At 44.5% G+C, this 16,278-nt stretch overlaps 1 protein-coding gene across 1 annotated transcript in view; it reads left to right on the top strand.

Annotated features, from left to right (window-relative positions):
* The window catches only part of NT5DC3 (5'-nucleotidase domain containing 3), a 55,638-nt gene extending 40,693 nt beyond the window's left edge, over positions 1 to 14,945 (top strand). Inside the window, exons 7-14 of the mRNA XM_069489632.1 lie at positions 295 to 355; positions 778 to 880; positions 1,025 to 1,126; positions 3,795 to 3,876; positions 4,873 to 4,959; positions 6,574 to 6,714; positions 10,401 to 10,465; positions 12,043 to 14,945. Of these exons, the coding sequence (XP_069345733.1) occupies positions 295 to 355; positions 778 to 880; positions 1,025 to 1,126; positions 3,795 to 3,876; positions 4,873 to 4,959; positions 6,574 to 6,714; positions 10,401 to 10,465; positions 12,043 to 12,295 (894 nt within the window). The 3' untranslated portion in view covers positions 12,296 to 14,945. The remainder of the gene's footprint in view (positions 1 to 294; positions 356 to 777; positions 881 to 1,024; positions 1,127 to 3,794; positions 3,877 to 4,872; positions 4,960 to 6,573; positions 6,715 to 10,400; positions 10,466 to 12,042) is intronic.
* Positions 14,946 to 16,278: the final 1,333 nt, after the last annotated feature.

The raw sequence follows: 16,278 nt of genomic DNA, 5'->3' as shown, positions 1-16,278 counted from the left end.
CTGCATATAAATTACTGTTTATCCTCTGGGACTTTACTCAGAATTGTTCACACAAGTTACCTCTTCCAAGTGACCCTTTTGAAAAGTGCATTGGAAACCACCACTATCACCATGGAAACTTACGCTTTGCCTGAGGGGCCGCCTGTGATAACTAGACCAGAGTTTAGATTTTGTTGAGTGCCTGGATTGTCAGATTTCTAAAGACAGAAGTCACCACGACTGCCATTTCACTTGTACTGCTACTCAGGCTATCTCAGTTACACTGTTACTGATGAAAAATGTATCTTTTAACAGGATTCAATTCGAGACGTCCACATCAAAGGAATTATGTACAGAGCGATCGAAGCAGATATTGGTATGTGCTCCAGAGTGTCACGAAGATCGTTTCAGCCTTTGTGCAACCACGCAGGCATTTTACTTTGCATTCCAGGTGCTGCAGGGGCTGCTTGCCTCTCTTCTGAGTGCCGTGTAGGGTCCTTGAATCCTGGCATCTCAGATGTCATCTCTTTGTCCCAGAACTTGACATAGTTCTGACTCAGAGTAGGAGGAACTGGCAGTGGCAGCCCACTTAGTTTTTTCCAGTTGGACCGAGGAGGCAGGGTCTTTGTAACTGATGCACTGGGTGCCCATGTACTGCCTTTAACCAAGCTCCCTTATGACTTGTATTATCCCGCTGTGCCTAACACAGTGCTGGGCCCATATTCCCCATTAAGTAGGTGCTTGCAGATTGACTGATTTCATGCTGAGTCTGTGTGTGAATTTTTCTCTTCCTCTTAGAAAAGTACATCTGCTACGCTGAGCAGACCCGTGCAGTGTTGGCCAAACTGGCTGATCATGGCAAGAAGATGTTTCTCATCACCAATAGCCCCAGTAGCTTTGTGTAAGTTGTTTTGTGTTTGATTGCTAGCTTCGGGCTCATTTCTTGTATTCCATTTATTTTAGCAGTTAGAAATTAGAAAGAAAAAGATGAAAAAATAGTCAATTCCTTTAATGTTGGACTGACCTGGCTGACTTCTTGTCCTAGGGACAAAGGGATGAGTTATATTGTTGGGAAAGACTGGAGGGACCTGTTTGATGTGGTCATTGTTCAGGCCGAGAAGCCAAACTTCTTTAATGATAAGCGGAGGTGAGTGACTTTCTTTCTTAGAGACTAGATTTTATTCCTTTGCTGCCGTGAATACATATGTAGTGTGTCTTGGTAAAATGCAGTTGCAAAATCATGAGCATCTGAGATTATAGCTTTAGCTTTTTAACCTTTCTAGCAAGTAATTACAAGGAGGGCGAGATGAGTACATAGCAGTTTGCATGCGTTGAAATGGTTTTCAGTTCAAATTGGGCTGCTTCAGACCTATGAGTCAGGCTTTAAGAAAATGATTGACAGCGATGCAAAATCCAAACTTAATATCCTATAGTAAATTAGGTCTTTAGATGCAGATGCATTGTGAAGCATAAGAAAATAATAGCAACAGCAAACTACCTGGTGGGCATCTCTTTAAATAGAGCTCTAATTGGTGAATTTAAAATTGCAATTGGATTTTGCAAAGCTTCTCTGCAACACAGCTTTTGCGTCAGGTGGAGAAAATCTCTGTCATGTCTTATACAATATCTTCCTGCCACAGTAGCCTTGGGAAATGGGGAATTGGGGAAGTTTTGGGTTGTAACAGGGACTGGGTTGCCATTAGTATTTAGAAAGTGGAGGCAGGGATGCTGAAATATCTTTTAATGTGTGGGACAGACCTGTTCACCAAGAGTTGTTTCCCCCAAAATGTCCATTGTGCTGAGAATTAGTGCATGAGGCTTCTAAAAATAACTCATAATAATGGCCTATTTTTGAAACACTTTCACCCACATTTATCTATTCTGTAGTTGATAACAGCCTTTTCCTCTCTGTTAGGTAATTTAAGGCACCAGAGTGTGGTGCCCTGCAGTTAGTGTTGAATGCGTTAAATTCCTTTTGTGATGCTAAGTTCCAGTTCTCCACGGTCACGGTGACTCCTGGAAGAAGAGGCAAACCCAGGAACTGTGCGAAGGGACTGAAAAATACTTGGTGGGATTCAAGGGAATGAGGGAAAAGCTAGAGCATGATCAAAAATAGCTACAAGTACTGGCTTGCTGCTTTGTCACTGTTTCATCCCAGCTACAGCTGTGGCTGGAGTCACCCCAAAAGCAGTGGCTGGGGGAGTTTCCCATGCTGTCCCAGGATGGGGTCAGTTGGGATTCCAAAGAAAGAAGCCCTAAACTCCAGGGTGATTGGCCCAAATCATTTATTAGGGGAATGAACTTACAAGGGGGCTGCGGCGTATCCTTGGGCCGACAACAAGAGAAAGGGGTGTTCTTCCCGGGTGTGTCGGCCTTGCAGGGGCCAGGGGGTGGAGTTTATATGAGGGTTTAAGGAATTTGGTTCGGGGTTGGGGCTAGTTTCTTTTGGTGTTTAGGGAAACAATCTAAACACCCGCATCAGTGCCTGGGAATAGGGCCCAGCTTGGGTTCAAGCCTGCAGGGGAAAACATGCAGCTGGCAGGGTCACAGAGCTGTCCAGGCACTGCCCATCAGGACAGAGAAAGAAGGTGTGGGGCACTGGGGGAAACTGCAGCCCTTGACAAAATGCTCCCAAGCGTTTTCTTAGTAGATTCTAGGGTGAGGTAGGAGAAGGGCCCCTTTGTCCTCTCCCTTGTTAGGTTTGCACACAGTGGAGGGGCAGTGTCCTGGACTCTTCTCCTTGTGTCAGGGGGTGGTCACACATCTGTTTTGCCTTCGTTCTGGAAGCCTAAAATAATAGCTGAATAATCCTCCATCTGTGTTCATCCTGTGTTATTTATAATAGAGGCCAGAAACAACCTAGAGGCCCCACAGTAGGAGACTAGTTGAATTCAGAGCATCCATATGAGGGGATATGCTGCCATGAAAAATGATGTTTTTGGGGAAAAAAGCAGTGAGCATGTTTTAGTGCTGTAAAAGATATACTTGGGAATATGTAATCACGTGGGAAATTGCTCACAATATTCGAGAAAAAGGATATAAATCACTATACACAAAGTGATCCTCATTTTATGTTCATAAAAAAGAGAAAGATAACAGATTTTACATAAAGATTGAAAGACAAGTAATATTAAGTATTTATACCTGGGTACTGGAATTATAGGTCACTTTCCTTTTCTTCCTTATATTTTTTCTGCATTTTCCAGATTTTCTACAGTGAGTTTATAGTTTTTTAATCAGAAAAACAATCAGATAAAAAAATTACCTTCTTTTTTAAGGTAACAGGTTATTGTTACCTTGTGGCAAACCCAGACCCTCAAGGTGAGGAATGAGGCCTTATCTCTGCTTCCCCTTTAACATCACAAAATAGTGCTCCTGGCCCTCTGATTTGTTTTTTATCTGATGTGGCTGAATTTCAGGTATAAAGCCGGATAAATGCACTGAGGTAGTATTTCCGAAAGCTTTTCTTGGAGGTCTTCTGCACAAACAAATTTGAGAAATCTGGGCGAAAGAAGGTTTCTTTACAGCAAGGGCTTTTCAGAGCCCTGAGTAACTTTGAAATAGGGGCATGCATACTGCATGGTGTTTTTTCAAATTTATTTAACTCTGGAATTCTTTTCTTCAGGAGACACCTTCGGATACTGGGGTGTATTGCACTAGGCCAGGGAATGTGGTGGTGGAGTTTTGGTTTCAGTGGTTTTTTAGGTTTGTGGAGGGGCTACTTCCTGTCATCAGTGGGTAACTGTGTAGTATTTCATGGAACAGACGGCCAGTACTACTCCACATGTCATAATGTTTCCCATTTCTGTTGTTAGACCTTTCCGAAAGATGAATGAGAAAGGTGTCTTACTCTGGGATAAGATCCACAAGTTGCAGAAAGGCCAGATTTACAAGCAGGTATCTCATGACTGGTTTATCCTTTTTGTTGCTTTGCTTTGCGACCAGTAATAACGCTAATAGTCGCCATTCATTGAGGCTGACTCTGTGCCTGGCACGGCTCTGAGTACTTCCCTGGAATCGACTGTTGATAACTTGATGGTAAACTGAGGCTGAAGTCAATGTATTTTCAATATGCTAATATCTAAACTAACTCCAAGTTGAACAGTTTTTAAAAACAAAATTTGAAGCATGACTTTCATAGTATATGAAATTTAAGATATCAGTAATAAACTTTAGATATTTCTCTTTAAAGAACATTTAATCATGGCATATTATTCTCCCCAGTTAGCAATTATTTCCTGACTATATGTGTTTTAGGTATAGTTTTAATATATTTTGGTATTGTATAAGGCCCTCAAATATTTGAATGAATGATTGAATTGCTGACCATTATTATGTTACTGAAGTTAGTTTTTTTAGTTAATACTGATCCATTCTTGGTGAATTTGGCAATAAGTATATTTTTCTAGGCCTTGAAAAATTAGCTTTGTTACAGCCATTCCACTTTTAGCAAGTTAGCCTAAGAGAGTTAAGATATAGCCAATAAAACTTTGCCACAAAAATGTTTATCATGAAGTTACTACAAAATAGATCAGGTGAATGTCCAACACCAGGTTTGGAAAAATGGATCATAGTACTTCTTAGCTACTGTAAGTACCGGGCAGATTAATACCAACATGGGAAGATAGTCACAGCATGTTTAGTAGTATAAAAAGGTAGTTACAAAGAGGTGTATATACTATGAATACTTCCTGAAAAGTACATTTGATGTAGAAGAAAGGCCTGGAAGATTTCCCATGCAGATACTTTCATCTTTATATTTTGATATTTAAAATAAGTTATAAACCAAAAAAATTTTTTAAAGTTTTAAAAAAAATAGATGTTTTGGACGGTGGGTTATACAGTTCTCTATCTATCATATGATACAATATCTATATTTTTTTCTTATTGCAGGGTAATTTATATGAGTTTTTGAAGCTTACTGGTTGGAGAGGCTCCAAAGTGTTGTATTTCGGTGACCATATATACAGCGACCTGGCGGTGAGGAGCCTTTTTTTACTCTTTCTTTGCTGCGGGACAGACATGTTAGTCTAACTTATGAAGGGATTTCTCTTTTGTTTAAGGCCATTTTGATGCTTTCATAAAAACTAGGAGTAGGCCACATTATTTTTATGTCTCATTTTTCACAGAACAGGAGGGATAATAGTCATGAGAAAGATCAATTTTGGGGAAATAATAGAAATTAGTAATCTACTCAGAGTTCATCAGAACACTTTTTCCATTTAGATAAGAAATAAACACCATATTCTTTCCTTTTCCTTTTATCAATGCATTAAAAACATAAATAAAATCTACCTGTGAAAGTTTGCCACCTTTGGGAATATTTAAAAGAATGTGCTGTAGATTTTCATGCATTATAGGAGAAAGAAATATTGAAAGACGTAAAGAAATTGAACCAGTGAAGAAGGCAGACATCCTTACGTAGGGCTTAAGAGTCTAGCTTTAGGTGAGTAGTAGCCTCATTGAATCTTTAAAACTGTAAACCAGATACTACTTCTTTCCTTAAAACTCTAAAGCCTTCCTTTCTCCCTCAGAGTAAAAGCCTGAGTTCCTATAAGTTTCCTGCTTGGTTTCTCCTTCCCCAGCCCACCTCTCTGAAGGCACCTCCTGCCTCTGTCCCTCTACTACACTGCTCAAGGTTCCAGACTTGTCCCTGCGCCCTAGCATATTCCTGCCCCAGGGCCTTTGCACTTGGCGATCTTTCAGCCACAGTCTTTCTGCACCCACATGTTTACGTACTTTCACCCTCCTTCCCTTCAGATCTCTGCTCACATGCCCCTGTCTTAGCCTGGTCTTCCTAACCACCCCAGATAAAATGGTAACCTCCCTGCCCCCGTTCCTTCCCCCTTACTCTGCTTGATTTTTGTCCATTGTGTTTCTTACCACCTGCCATCGTGCATTCACTTGCTTATTTATTGTCTATATTTTCCATCTGGGTAGGGCTTTGTCAGGTTTTCTCCATTGCTTTATCCCTGGTGTGTAGAACAGGGCCTGGCAAATAGTAGTGCTTGATAAATATTTGTCAAATGAGAAAATGAATGACCATCTAGTATGACGACCATTTATCTTAGATTTTCCAAGACAGAACTGATACTAGATATTCTGGTCTGTTGCCAAATCATGGGGTTACAATATTTGGAATGGAAAATGTGATCATGCATGCTTATGTCGTATGGTCATTCCAAGTCTGAGATTCCCTGGTGCCCCATAACCCAGAGCACCTGGCACGGAGGTCGTTGGGTGAACCGAATAAATGGAGACCTTAGCTAGTGTTTAGGCCGAGCCTCTTTCTGCTCCTGACCTCATTGTTTTTTCACAGACCACGGTTAATGATTCCAGACTCTGTGTTTCTGCAGGGGTTTGTGAGTCACAGCAGTTATTTCCAGAACAGAAACTTTCATGGGGTGAAATGGTCAAAGCCTGGGGCCAGACTGGTTTTAATTAAATATAATTCACCGAATTCAGCTTGGTTAATAACTAACCATTACAATCTAAAAAGTCATTAAACGAATGCCTCTTGTGTCCGGGAAAAGTAACGAACCGGTATAGATTCTGTTGAGACTAATGCTGACTTTCTGTGATCTTTGCAATCAGGATTTGACCCTAAAGCACGGCTGGAGGACTGGCGCGATTATCCCGGAGTTGAGATCCGAGCTCAAAATCATGAACACGGAGCAGTACATTCAAACCATGACTTGGCTGCAGACCTTGACCGGGTTACTGGAGCAGATGCAGGTTTGGGATTTTTTTTCTCATTTGTTCTTTAAGCCCAAAGTTAGTCCTCTGGTCAACGTTTACTTCAGGTACTTTCTGTTTAATTGTTATAAAGTATGTGGTTTAAGTTGTCCTCAGTAGACTATAGAGTAACTACTGGGGTTATTTTGCCCCGAAAATAGTTTTGCCATTTTCCCTGAAGGGATCTTTAAAAATGCCCACTGGAGCCCTTCAGAGCGTCTCTGTGGGGTCTGCGTAAGTGTAGTGTCCGTTTACACTCCTGTTGGTGCAAACCTGGTGTCCTCACTTCCACGCTGAAGCCCCGCGAGGAGCTCTCGGGTGGGGAGGTGGCATTTGGGAAGTTCTGCCAGTGTTGGGGTCTAGTCCTGGTTCTGCCTTTAACCTGCTGTGGGACTTCTCCATTTTTGGGCCTCAGTTTCCCCATCTGTGAAATGAAGGGTACTGTGGAATGAATACCATTCCAGGCACCACGGCTTGCTGGAAAGAGTCTCAAAGCAAGAGTCAAGATCCCTGGGTCCAGCCTCCATTTGATTTTGAAGACACTACCTACAGCTTGCCAGCTAACTGCAGTTCTGTGACAGTTACTGTTTTCTGTAAGTTAGGCAGCAAGTTCTGGACAGTTGGTGAGGAGTGTCGTTTTTATCGGTCATTTCCTGGCCTGTGGAAGCTGCCCTCTGTTGCAGCCATGACCCCTTTACTCCCCCGGGCCCCTCCTTCCTTCACAGGCTCACGTGGCACCTTGCTTTCTCCCTTGGTCTAGCTTGCCTGCGCTGAGGCCATCGCGGCATGAGTGTGACTCTGTTAGGGGAAGGGCACGGACGCCCGCTCTCCTGGCTCACACACCTGCAGCCTGTGTCCCTGGCCTGTTGTCCACGCCTGCCCACTGCCTTTGGAAGTGGGCACGGCCCTGCTTTGCCTGCCCCAGCTGGCAGCCTCGCAGGAGAGGCTGGGCAGTGAGCTCAGGCAGGGCTACAAGTGGCAGGACGTGGGGCACGCATTCCAGTGCGTGGGGCCCCGCACGTCCCCCGGGCCATTATGCGTTGGCTCCGTTGGTTCTTGGCACTTCTCTGATGAGGACTTACTGTTTCCCTTACTATGCTTGCCTGTGAGATGATTTTCTAAAAATACAAGGCATCAGTTCTGGATTAACATAGCTTAGAGTCTATGTGTATGTCATACAATACTAATAGGTACTCCTGATGTGCCAGACATTGTGCTGAGTGCTTGCTGTATACATACACATTTAATAGTCACAGCTGTCCAGACTGGGTAGGCATGGTTTTTTCTTCTTAAAATAAGGAAACTGGGTTTTTGAGAGGTGCGGTCCCGTGTCTGAGGTCATAGAGTTGAAGTGCAAGACTTGAACCGAGGCCGTGCTTTCGAGCACTTCCCTGAAGTGCTTTCCTGGTTCAGAGGTCTCAGGTGTAGCCGAAGACTTTACTTACCGTAGGTGACGTCGCTCTGTGACCCCAGGAGTGGTCCCAAACACAACCGCATGTGGATGGTGCCACTACATTTTAGCTTTGAGAACAGGTTTTTGTTTTCTTTTGTTTTCTCTGACCTGTATAAAAAGTTGACAATTAAGAAGTGTGTGTTTTAGAGAATGGAAGCGCTGAAAATGTATCTGTTGACTTGTAGAACTATATGAGGTATAGGGTGAGGGAAGGAAGAAAAGGGAATTAACATTTACATGCCATTTTTTGGAAGAGAAAACCGAAAAGTGAGTTTTCCAGAATCACAAAGTTAGTGATTAGCAGAATCAAGCTGTTTGGAAGTAAAATGAGAACTCCCTGTGTTCTGGACACCAAGGCCTTGACATTCACTCCATTTTCACGGCAGCTCTCTGGAGTAGGCACTGACGAAACACCCCTGTTTTACAGAGGTAGAGCCTGCGGCACAGGAGAGAGAATGACTCGCTTAAGTAAGGGTGATGCTGGGACTCAGACCCCGGCACTCTGGCTCTAGAGCCTTGAGCTCTGTTCCAACGCTTGGGCTCTAGTGCCTTTCCCAGAGTCCTGTCGGGTTCACTCGGACATACAGGAGTGTGGCTGATAATTTAAGAAAACGTCCAAATGTGTTCCCCGTTACCCCTCCCTACTCCCTCTTCCTCAGCATTCACCTGGAAAGGTCTGAGTTATTCCTTTGAGCCCGTGTCAGATGTTTCTAGAACTCCCCCTTGGGGATTATTTTCAGAGCATGTAGCACATTGTTTGAACTATTTTCTGAGGAGCAAAATTGGTCCTTTGAGATTGTGTTTGATTTTTTTGGAGCCAGAGTGTCATTTGGAATCCAGCCTAATGAATTCACTAGAAGAGTCTAATTTTTGGTTTTAAAGAAGTGACTGTAACAAAAGAAGGTAATTTTTGTTATCTGGCCTTGCTGTGCATTCCAGAATTCGGTTGTGGTTCATAGGGGTGGCCGGCATCGGTAGACTCTTCCCAGGTGGCCAGTCCCATGTGGACTTTTCTGATCTGGTTATGTATTTTGTAGAGCCTAAATTCTGTAGTGAATAATTTGTTGATTTGAAATGTGAAAATGAATTAAAAATAAGCTCATAGACCTACATCAAAGCTCCCAGCAGGGCTAGAGCGGTAGACTGGTGCCCAGTGGTCCATAGCCAGTGGTTATTCAGTGGTAGCTGTTCCCTGGTGGTGTAGCCAGTGGTATTAGGCCGTAAATCCAAATTGCAAGCTCAGTTGAGACAGGGTTTCTTCCTGAGTGGCAGAGACCCTGAGTAGGTGACCATTAGTAGCCAAGCTGTTGCTCTGAGCAGATGTGATAAACAAAAGGGCCTTGGCTCCCGTGTCAAAAGCAGATGGTTTGCTTGTTTGGTATTTTCCTCTGGGCTCTAAGGTTACCCCTGTGGTCATGAATTGCAGGGAGCCCCACCTGTCCTCTGCGATCATGTGCACCTCTAATTCTGGCTTTGGTGTTTCTCATTAGCCACAAGAACCTTGGAAAGAGACTTGTGAGATTCCGCGTGTTAGGTTGTGGGCAGTTGTCATTTTCTTTTTGCCTTTTGCTGACATTTTGGCCCAACAGAAGGTTCTCTGCTTTTCTTTTTCATTGAGGTGCACTACCTTCTTGCTTTCTACAAAAAAATCATTATTTTTTCTCTTAAGCACTTAAAAAGATAAAATATTAAAGAAGAAATTAAAACCATTTATAATCCTGCTACTCTTGCACAAACTAAAATTTTTTAATGTTATTTTCCAAATTCATGCTTGCAATTATACATGCTATTTCCACCTAGTGCCATTGTATTTATACACATATGTAGAATGTGTGTAATAGGCAGTATGTATTAAGTACATATTTATATATGTAATACATATGTATAGCAGATATATTACACACAAGCATTATACATATATATTTTGTGTGGATACATATGCATTATGTTTATACATATCCTTTACTGATAGTTTAATAGCTTCATTTAATATTCCACCTTAATTTGTTAAACCACATATCCAATGTTGGACATTTAAAACTTTTTTTTTTAAGTGAAGAAGGCAGGATTTCCATTGGGAAGCCTGAAAATGTATTATTTCATGCAAGTGCCTGCCTCTGAGACTTAAAGGAATAAAGTTTCTCTAACAAACGCTGCCCATTAAAAAATTCTCATTACCTAATGAGTTCATTCCAAACGGAAACAGTTGTAGTCATTGGCTTGTGTCCTGCAGGTTCACAGAGATGCTGACTCGCAGCTGGTCTTGCAGGAGTGGAAAAAGGAGAGAAAGGAGATGAGGTAAGAGCGGCCTGTTTTGAATGTGGTGGACCCCCCTACCCTGTCCTGGGTGTGCTCAGCCCTCTCGTGTTCCCCAGGGCCAGCCCGAGGCATGCTCTCGAAACATCATTTCTTAGCTCCCAGGTATGAATCCTCCCTCAGTATCCAGAATCAGCTACCTGCCACTAGTGACAGGTGACATTTCCTTGAGACCAGCCGTCACCTCTGTCATTCCTCCGGCCTTGCCAGAAGGCCATGGGAGAGGGAGCTTCTCCTCCTCATTCCCCCTCCCTGCCTGCGTGACCCTCCCATTTGGGAGCTGGTGGCCCAGTTGCTGGTGATGCCGGCAGCACAGTGTGGCTGTCAGGACAGTGTTAGAACCGAGCTCTGAACCCACAGTGAATTCTTAGGGCTCCGACAAGCCTGGTGCTTACTTGTAACCCTGGCTGTTTCAGAAATGTGCACACAGTCAGGAAATGGTGTTTCCTGGTAAAGAAAGCCTGCCTGCTGTTAGAGATGTTTGGCAGAGATGTGTCTTAAGGGAGCCGCTGCTCCAAAGGGGCTTTGTTGACAATCATGCTTCCCTGAGAAAGATGCTGTACCTGTGGACACTGGATGCGTGAGCATTTCTCCTCTTGGGCACGGGCTTCCCCAGCCCCTGGCTCAGCCATCTCTGAGGTGTGGAAACAGTGGTTGCCGGGTTCTGGCCGCTAAGCAGGGCCCCTGACTCAAGCGCACGTGTGTGTGTGTGTGTGTGTGTGTGTGTGTGTAGGGGATGGTGTGGAGGGGACAATGAGCCCATTCCTCATGTTCTGCAGAAGCCAGGGCTGCACTGAGTTCAATCCTTCCTCCTCCCTCTCAGGGTGTTGGCGCTCTGAGTCTTACTCTACCTACTGCCAGCTAGCGGCTTTCATCACACAGCTTTATCACCCAGTGTAAATGATTATATTTTGCTGCATTTGTAACTGTTTTATCAACAGTCAAATGGTGTGTGTCAATTTTGCTAGCATATTCTGTGTGTTGGGGTCCCAGCCATCAGAGGGCATGCACGTGCTGTGTGTGTGTGGTGGGGATGGTGACTTAGTGGCACATGCATGGGCTTAATCCTTGGGTGGGGTTAGCCTTGGCTGCCGGGAGCTGGGAGGTGTTGCAAACTGTGACGGATGAGGGAGATTAACATCTCTTTAATAAAACAATCCTCTTACTTTACTCAATTCTCACGATAATCTTGTAAAAAAAGGGAGGGCCTTGATCCCATTCTGAGAACATTGACATCTCCCTGTGCACTGTGAGAAGCAGCTCCCACATTCTGGGCTTTGGTTTGGGAAAGGGGGTGTGTGCGAATTTGGAGGGGGGTGCAATTGAAAGTGGAGCCTTGAGACACTGTTCTCTCCGCTGACGTGAACGACAAATGTGATCAGAGTCCTTTTGTTAGATGGATAGACAGGCTTTTCTGGATTAGAAGTTGGGTCTGCTCTAGGCTAATTTTTTTTCTCCCATGAATCCTGTTTTTGAAATAAAAGTGATTTTGATTTGAGTGGTTTCACAACCTTTTTGACTCATCCTCTGTTGATTTGTTTTTTTTATTGCTTCTTCAGAGAAATGACCAAAAGTTTCTTCAACGCCCAGTTTGGAAGCTTGTTCCGCACAGACCAGAACCCAACCTACTTCCTGAGGCGCCTGTCGCGCTTCGCCGACATCTACATGGCGTCTCTGAGCTGCCTCTTGAACTACGACGTCAACCACACCTTCTACCCCCGGAGGACTCCCCTGCAGCACGAGCTGCCTGCCTGGTCCGACATGCCCTCCACCTTCGGAGCCCCCCGCCTGCAGGAGGCCCGGGCCAAGTAGCTGAGGGCCCCCAGGGAAGAAGCCAGAAACAGCGACCACCCCCCAGATGGGGTGGGCATGACGGCCTTGACTTTGTGTGGGTCTGAGTGTCGCTTTCAGAAAAGATCCCTTAGGGAGAGTCCTGCTCCCGGGTTGCTAAGACAGGAGCTGGCAGCCCGCCCGTCCGCACCCTCTCCACGCAGGGCTGAGGGCAAGCTTCCTACTGAACCTCTGATTCCGCCTGTTTGTTTACCAAGGTCCTGGAACTGACGTCAGTTTTTCTGGATAGGAGAGAACATTCACACCATCTCTGTATTCCAGCGGGTCAAGTTTTGAAACGATTCTTGACTCCTCCATGGAACATGTCCTGAGTGGCAGGGGCAGCGCAGTGGGAGCTGCACAGTGACGTGCATGGAGAAACTGCTCGCAGAAAGCTGGTGACGTAGTGAGCTCCATGTGGCAAAACGCCGCCGTGAGTAGCAGAAATGATCCCTGAATGGCAGCCGGTGCCCAAATCATTGGGTACTAGGGCTCTGGCTCCTTCCAGGGAGGCTGAGTTGTCTTTGGTGCACTGCATCGAGGACACCTCAGCCTCCCTGGAAGGACTTACATGAGAGAGAATAAGAGAAGTTGCAACCCCTCGGCCTTTTCATCTTCAGTGCGTGCTTCCTGCGTCCTGCCCCGGTTGAGGAAGGACACAAGGTGTAAAAAGCAATGGGGCAGGCTCATGCTTTTCCCCAGGGAAGGAGGGTGGTTAAAATCGCCTTCCTCTAGCTGAACAGTCTTCGGTAGGATAAGGCTGCAAGAAACCAGTGGGTTGGAAGAGGCAGAGCATCTGTGGTGGGTCTCCAAGGAGCATATTAAACCCAGAAACGCCACCGGAGTGTTGGTTTAATGTGCTCGCTGGAGGAAAGAAAATGAAACAGGATAAAGCGTCCTTGTGATGAAATGCCTACGGTGCCACCCACTAGGTTGAATTGGAGTCTTGTTAAAACATGAGCATTACCAGAAGCAGTCCTTGTCTGGAGAGAAACAAACAAGGTGCCTGCTTCTCTCTGATGAATTCCCAACTGCGGTGATCATTTCTGGGTCTGGGAGGAGGGAGGTGGCCTTTGCAGCTCAGCCGTAGCTCCAACTCTCTCCTCCCCCTAGATTTCTTTCCTGCCACGCTTTCGTGGCTATTTGGGAGTTTGGGTGGTTTTCTTTAGGTGGTTTTCTATAAGGTGGGAGAGGATGAAGGACATTGAAGCAAGCTAAGAGTTAGAAATAACCTAGCTAATTGAGCTTTTCTTGTTTGTTTCTAAGGGCAGGGAAAGTGGCACATATATAGTTGTTTTTGCAGGGGGAGGGAAGAAACCTTTGTTATGTCTGCATTTACAACATCTTTCAATATAAAGTGCATATTTACTGCACTCTGAGTGCTATCGGAATGTCTGCTGTTATTAGTTATGGTGCTGCTAATAATATTTTAAGTTGCATATGCTGCATAGATACTTCTGTTCAGATTAGGCTAATCTAGTACTGCTAAAACTCATTTTAAGCTGTGGTAATGTGGCATATATTCTTAAATCTAAAGAATGGTAGGAACACGAGGGGGCTTGGGGAGAGGGCTTGCTTGCTCTGCATTTTTATTGTAGTGAATATATCATGACCAGCGACTGATGAAATGCTGGCTTGGCATTGCATAGGCTATTTCTGCCACATTGCAGAAATTAAGTGAGTTATATAGCATCCTTTGTAATGCTGCTTATTATAATGGGATTTTACTTGTGATGTTTTGCTATGTTTAACTGTAATGGTGAAGGTGACCCTCTAGACCTAATGAGACTCCTTTATTTCTTTCTTCTACGTTTTACTATAAGCACAGTAGGGCACAGTGGGCCATTCCTTTTAGGAATGGGGTAGGCATTCTCTTTATTGTTTGCTCCTAGGCATTGTCACCTTCAGGGTGATCAGAGGCTGGCATTCAGAGGGTGCAGGTGACGCCCAGTTTCGGGTCCTAAAAGGATGCGCTGGTGCTCTCGGCTTAGAGTGTCTGCTTTGGAGAAGCAGAGTGAGGAAGCAGGTTATTGTTTAAAAAAAAAAATCTTGGTTTTTATCTAATCAGATATTGGCTGTTTACTAGGTGCTAGTAACAGGGTGTTTTGTTTACTCAAGAATGAAGTAGAACTACTTTTAAAACCTGCTTTCGTGAATATTTAGGTTAGGTGACGCAAGCCTTGGAGGAGAAATACCTTTTCTGGGTATGAATGATGAATTTTACAATTATTCCTATTGATGAGAGTTTTGGTCTCCGGGCTGTTGAGCGTGGCAGTTTGAGACCTGCTGTGTGGCAGGCAGCAGCCTGGTATCTGTCACACCAGAGCCCACCGGCCGTGTGCCTGGAGGGCTGTAAACCCAGGTCGTGGGGGCGACATAGCACAGCCATCTCCACGTGAAGGACATAGGCATTTCGCACTTCGTTATTCATGCTTGTGCCCGCTCAGTCATGATGCTTGTCCCCGCCCAGTTGAGGTAGATTTTAACTTGTCACTGTCGTCGTGGCTCTCAGCTGGGACCTGGCACGCTGCACTGGGCATTTCGTTCTCTCCAGTTCTCTTGTGTGCACGTTGATGAAAGCATATTGGTACTAAGGAAGTGAATCTGTTTTCTATCATTAAAAAAAAAAATCAATTTATAAAGCAATCAAAATAACTTTAGTTTGAACATTTAAAAAATTACTGTTTTTTTTTTTTTTTTAAATATTGCTTAGACTGATTTTCTAAGAATTATGTGAACACAAAATCATAGTTCGGGGCAGTCCATGCCAGCCATGACAGTCCAGCGAGACTCACGATGCCCATAGTAGGTCCCATTGGAAGGGACTTGCACAAGTGATTTTACCTGGTTTTTAAAATATTTTAGGTGTTTGGCTTAGAGCTCACACTTTCCTCCTAACATATCCCCTCTCTTTTTAGTTTTTAAAAACTTTTCGTCTTTAGCTCCATTTTCTGCTATCACCGTTGGTACCATGTAACACAAACCACCTGCTACTGATTTGGGCATGTCTCAGATGAAATCACTAGTTGCTTTGAGAGCACTAGGCCTCTTAATTATTGCAAAGGAGAAATGAAAAGTAATCTTGCCTCCTAGCTAATTTAGCTTCAGGCGATCGAAATGGCTTTTCCTCTCTCTTCCTCTCAAAAGGCCTTTTATGCAGAAGTGGTTGTGCTCAATATTGGAAATTCCACTTTTCCAAATGCTTATTTTCTGCCAAACACCCACTTGAGGCCCTTGTCTAGAATGCTCTGGGGCTAAATTTGGCCAGAGGCAGGATTCCTTGATTACTCTGTTCAACTAATAGCCTGTTTTGCCTTCTTAATATTGATTTCCTTTTGTACCAGTTTGTTTATTTATTTTTTGCCTTAGCGTTTTTGGAGCTTGGCTCAAAGTTCAGCTCACCTTTGACGCTACCAGTGAATGGGTGAAGGGAAGGGAAGGGAGTGAATTTCCTCTGATGCAGGATCAAGCAAGCTTTTCCTATAAAGGGCCAGATAGGAAATGTTTTTGGCTTTGCAGGCCATTGGCTGTTGCCACTACTTGAGGAACGGTCCGGCTGTGTTCTATTACAACCTGATTTACTAAAACAGGCCGTGGGCTGGATTTGGCCCGTAGGCTGTGGCTTGCTGGCCCCTGTTCTAATGGATCGCGTTCGTGGCAATGGCAAGATTCCCTTGCAGAGAGCGTGCTGGTGACTAACCTCATAGGTGGGTTGCAGGTAGGAGAAAGAAGCTCCAAGTAAGTGTGCCGTGTTCCGTCCGAGCTGCTTTCTGGGCATATTTACGTGTATGGCCAGTGTGGGTACTCGAGCTGCAGGCTTGAGTACTAATTGAATATACCTCTGATTGCACTGCATTTTTTTTGTAAGTGTGCTAGTACTGGGCGCTGGGCTCAGCTGCCCAGATGACCCTTGGGACTGAAGGACTTATTCCCCCACTGCTGGGGGTGCTGCTGGCTGGCCTTTC

Source organism: Eulemur rufifrons, chromosome 16, assembly GCF_041146395.1.
Source record: "Eulemur rufifrons isolate Redbay chromosome 16, OSU_ERuf_1, whole genome shotgun sequence".
NCBI lineage: Eukaryota > Metazoa > Chordata > Mammalia > Primates > Lemuridae > Eulemur > Eulemur rufifrons.
This window is presented reverse-complemented; position numbering and strand designations above follow the sequence as displayed.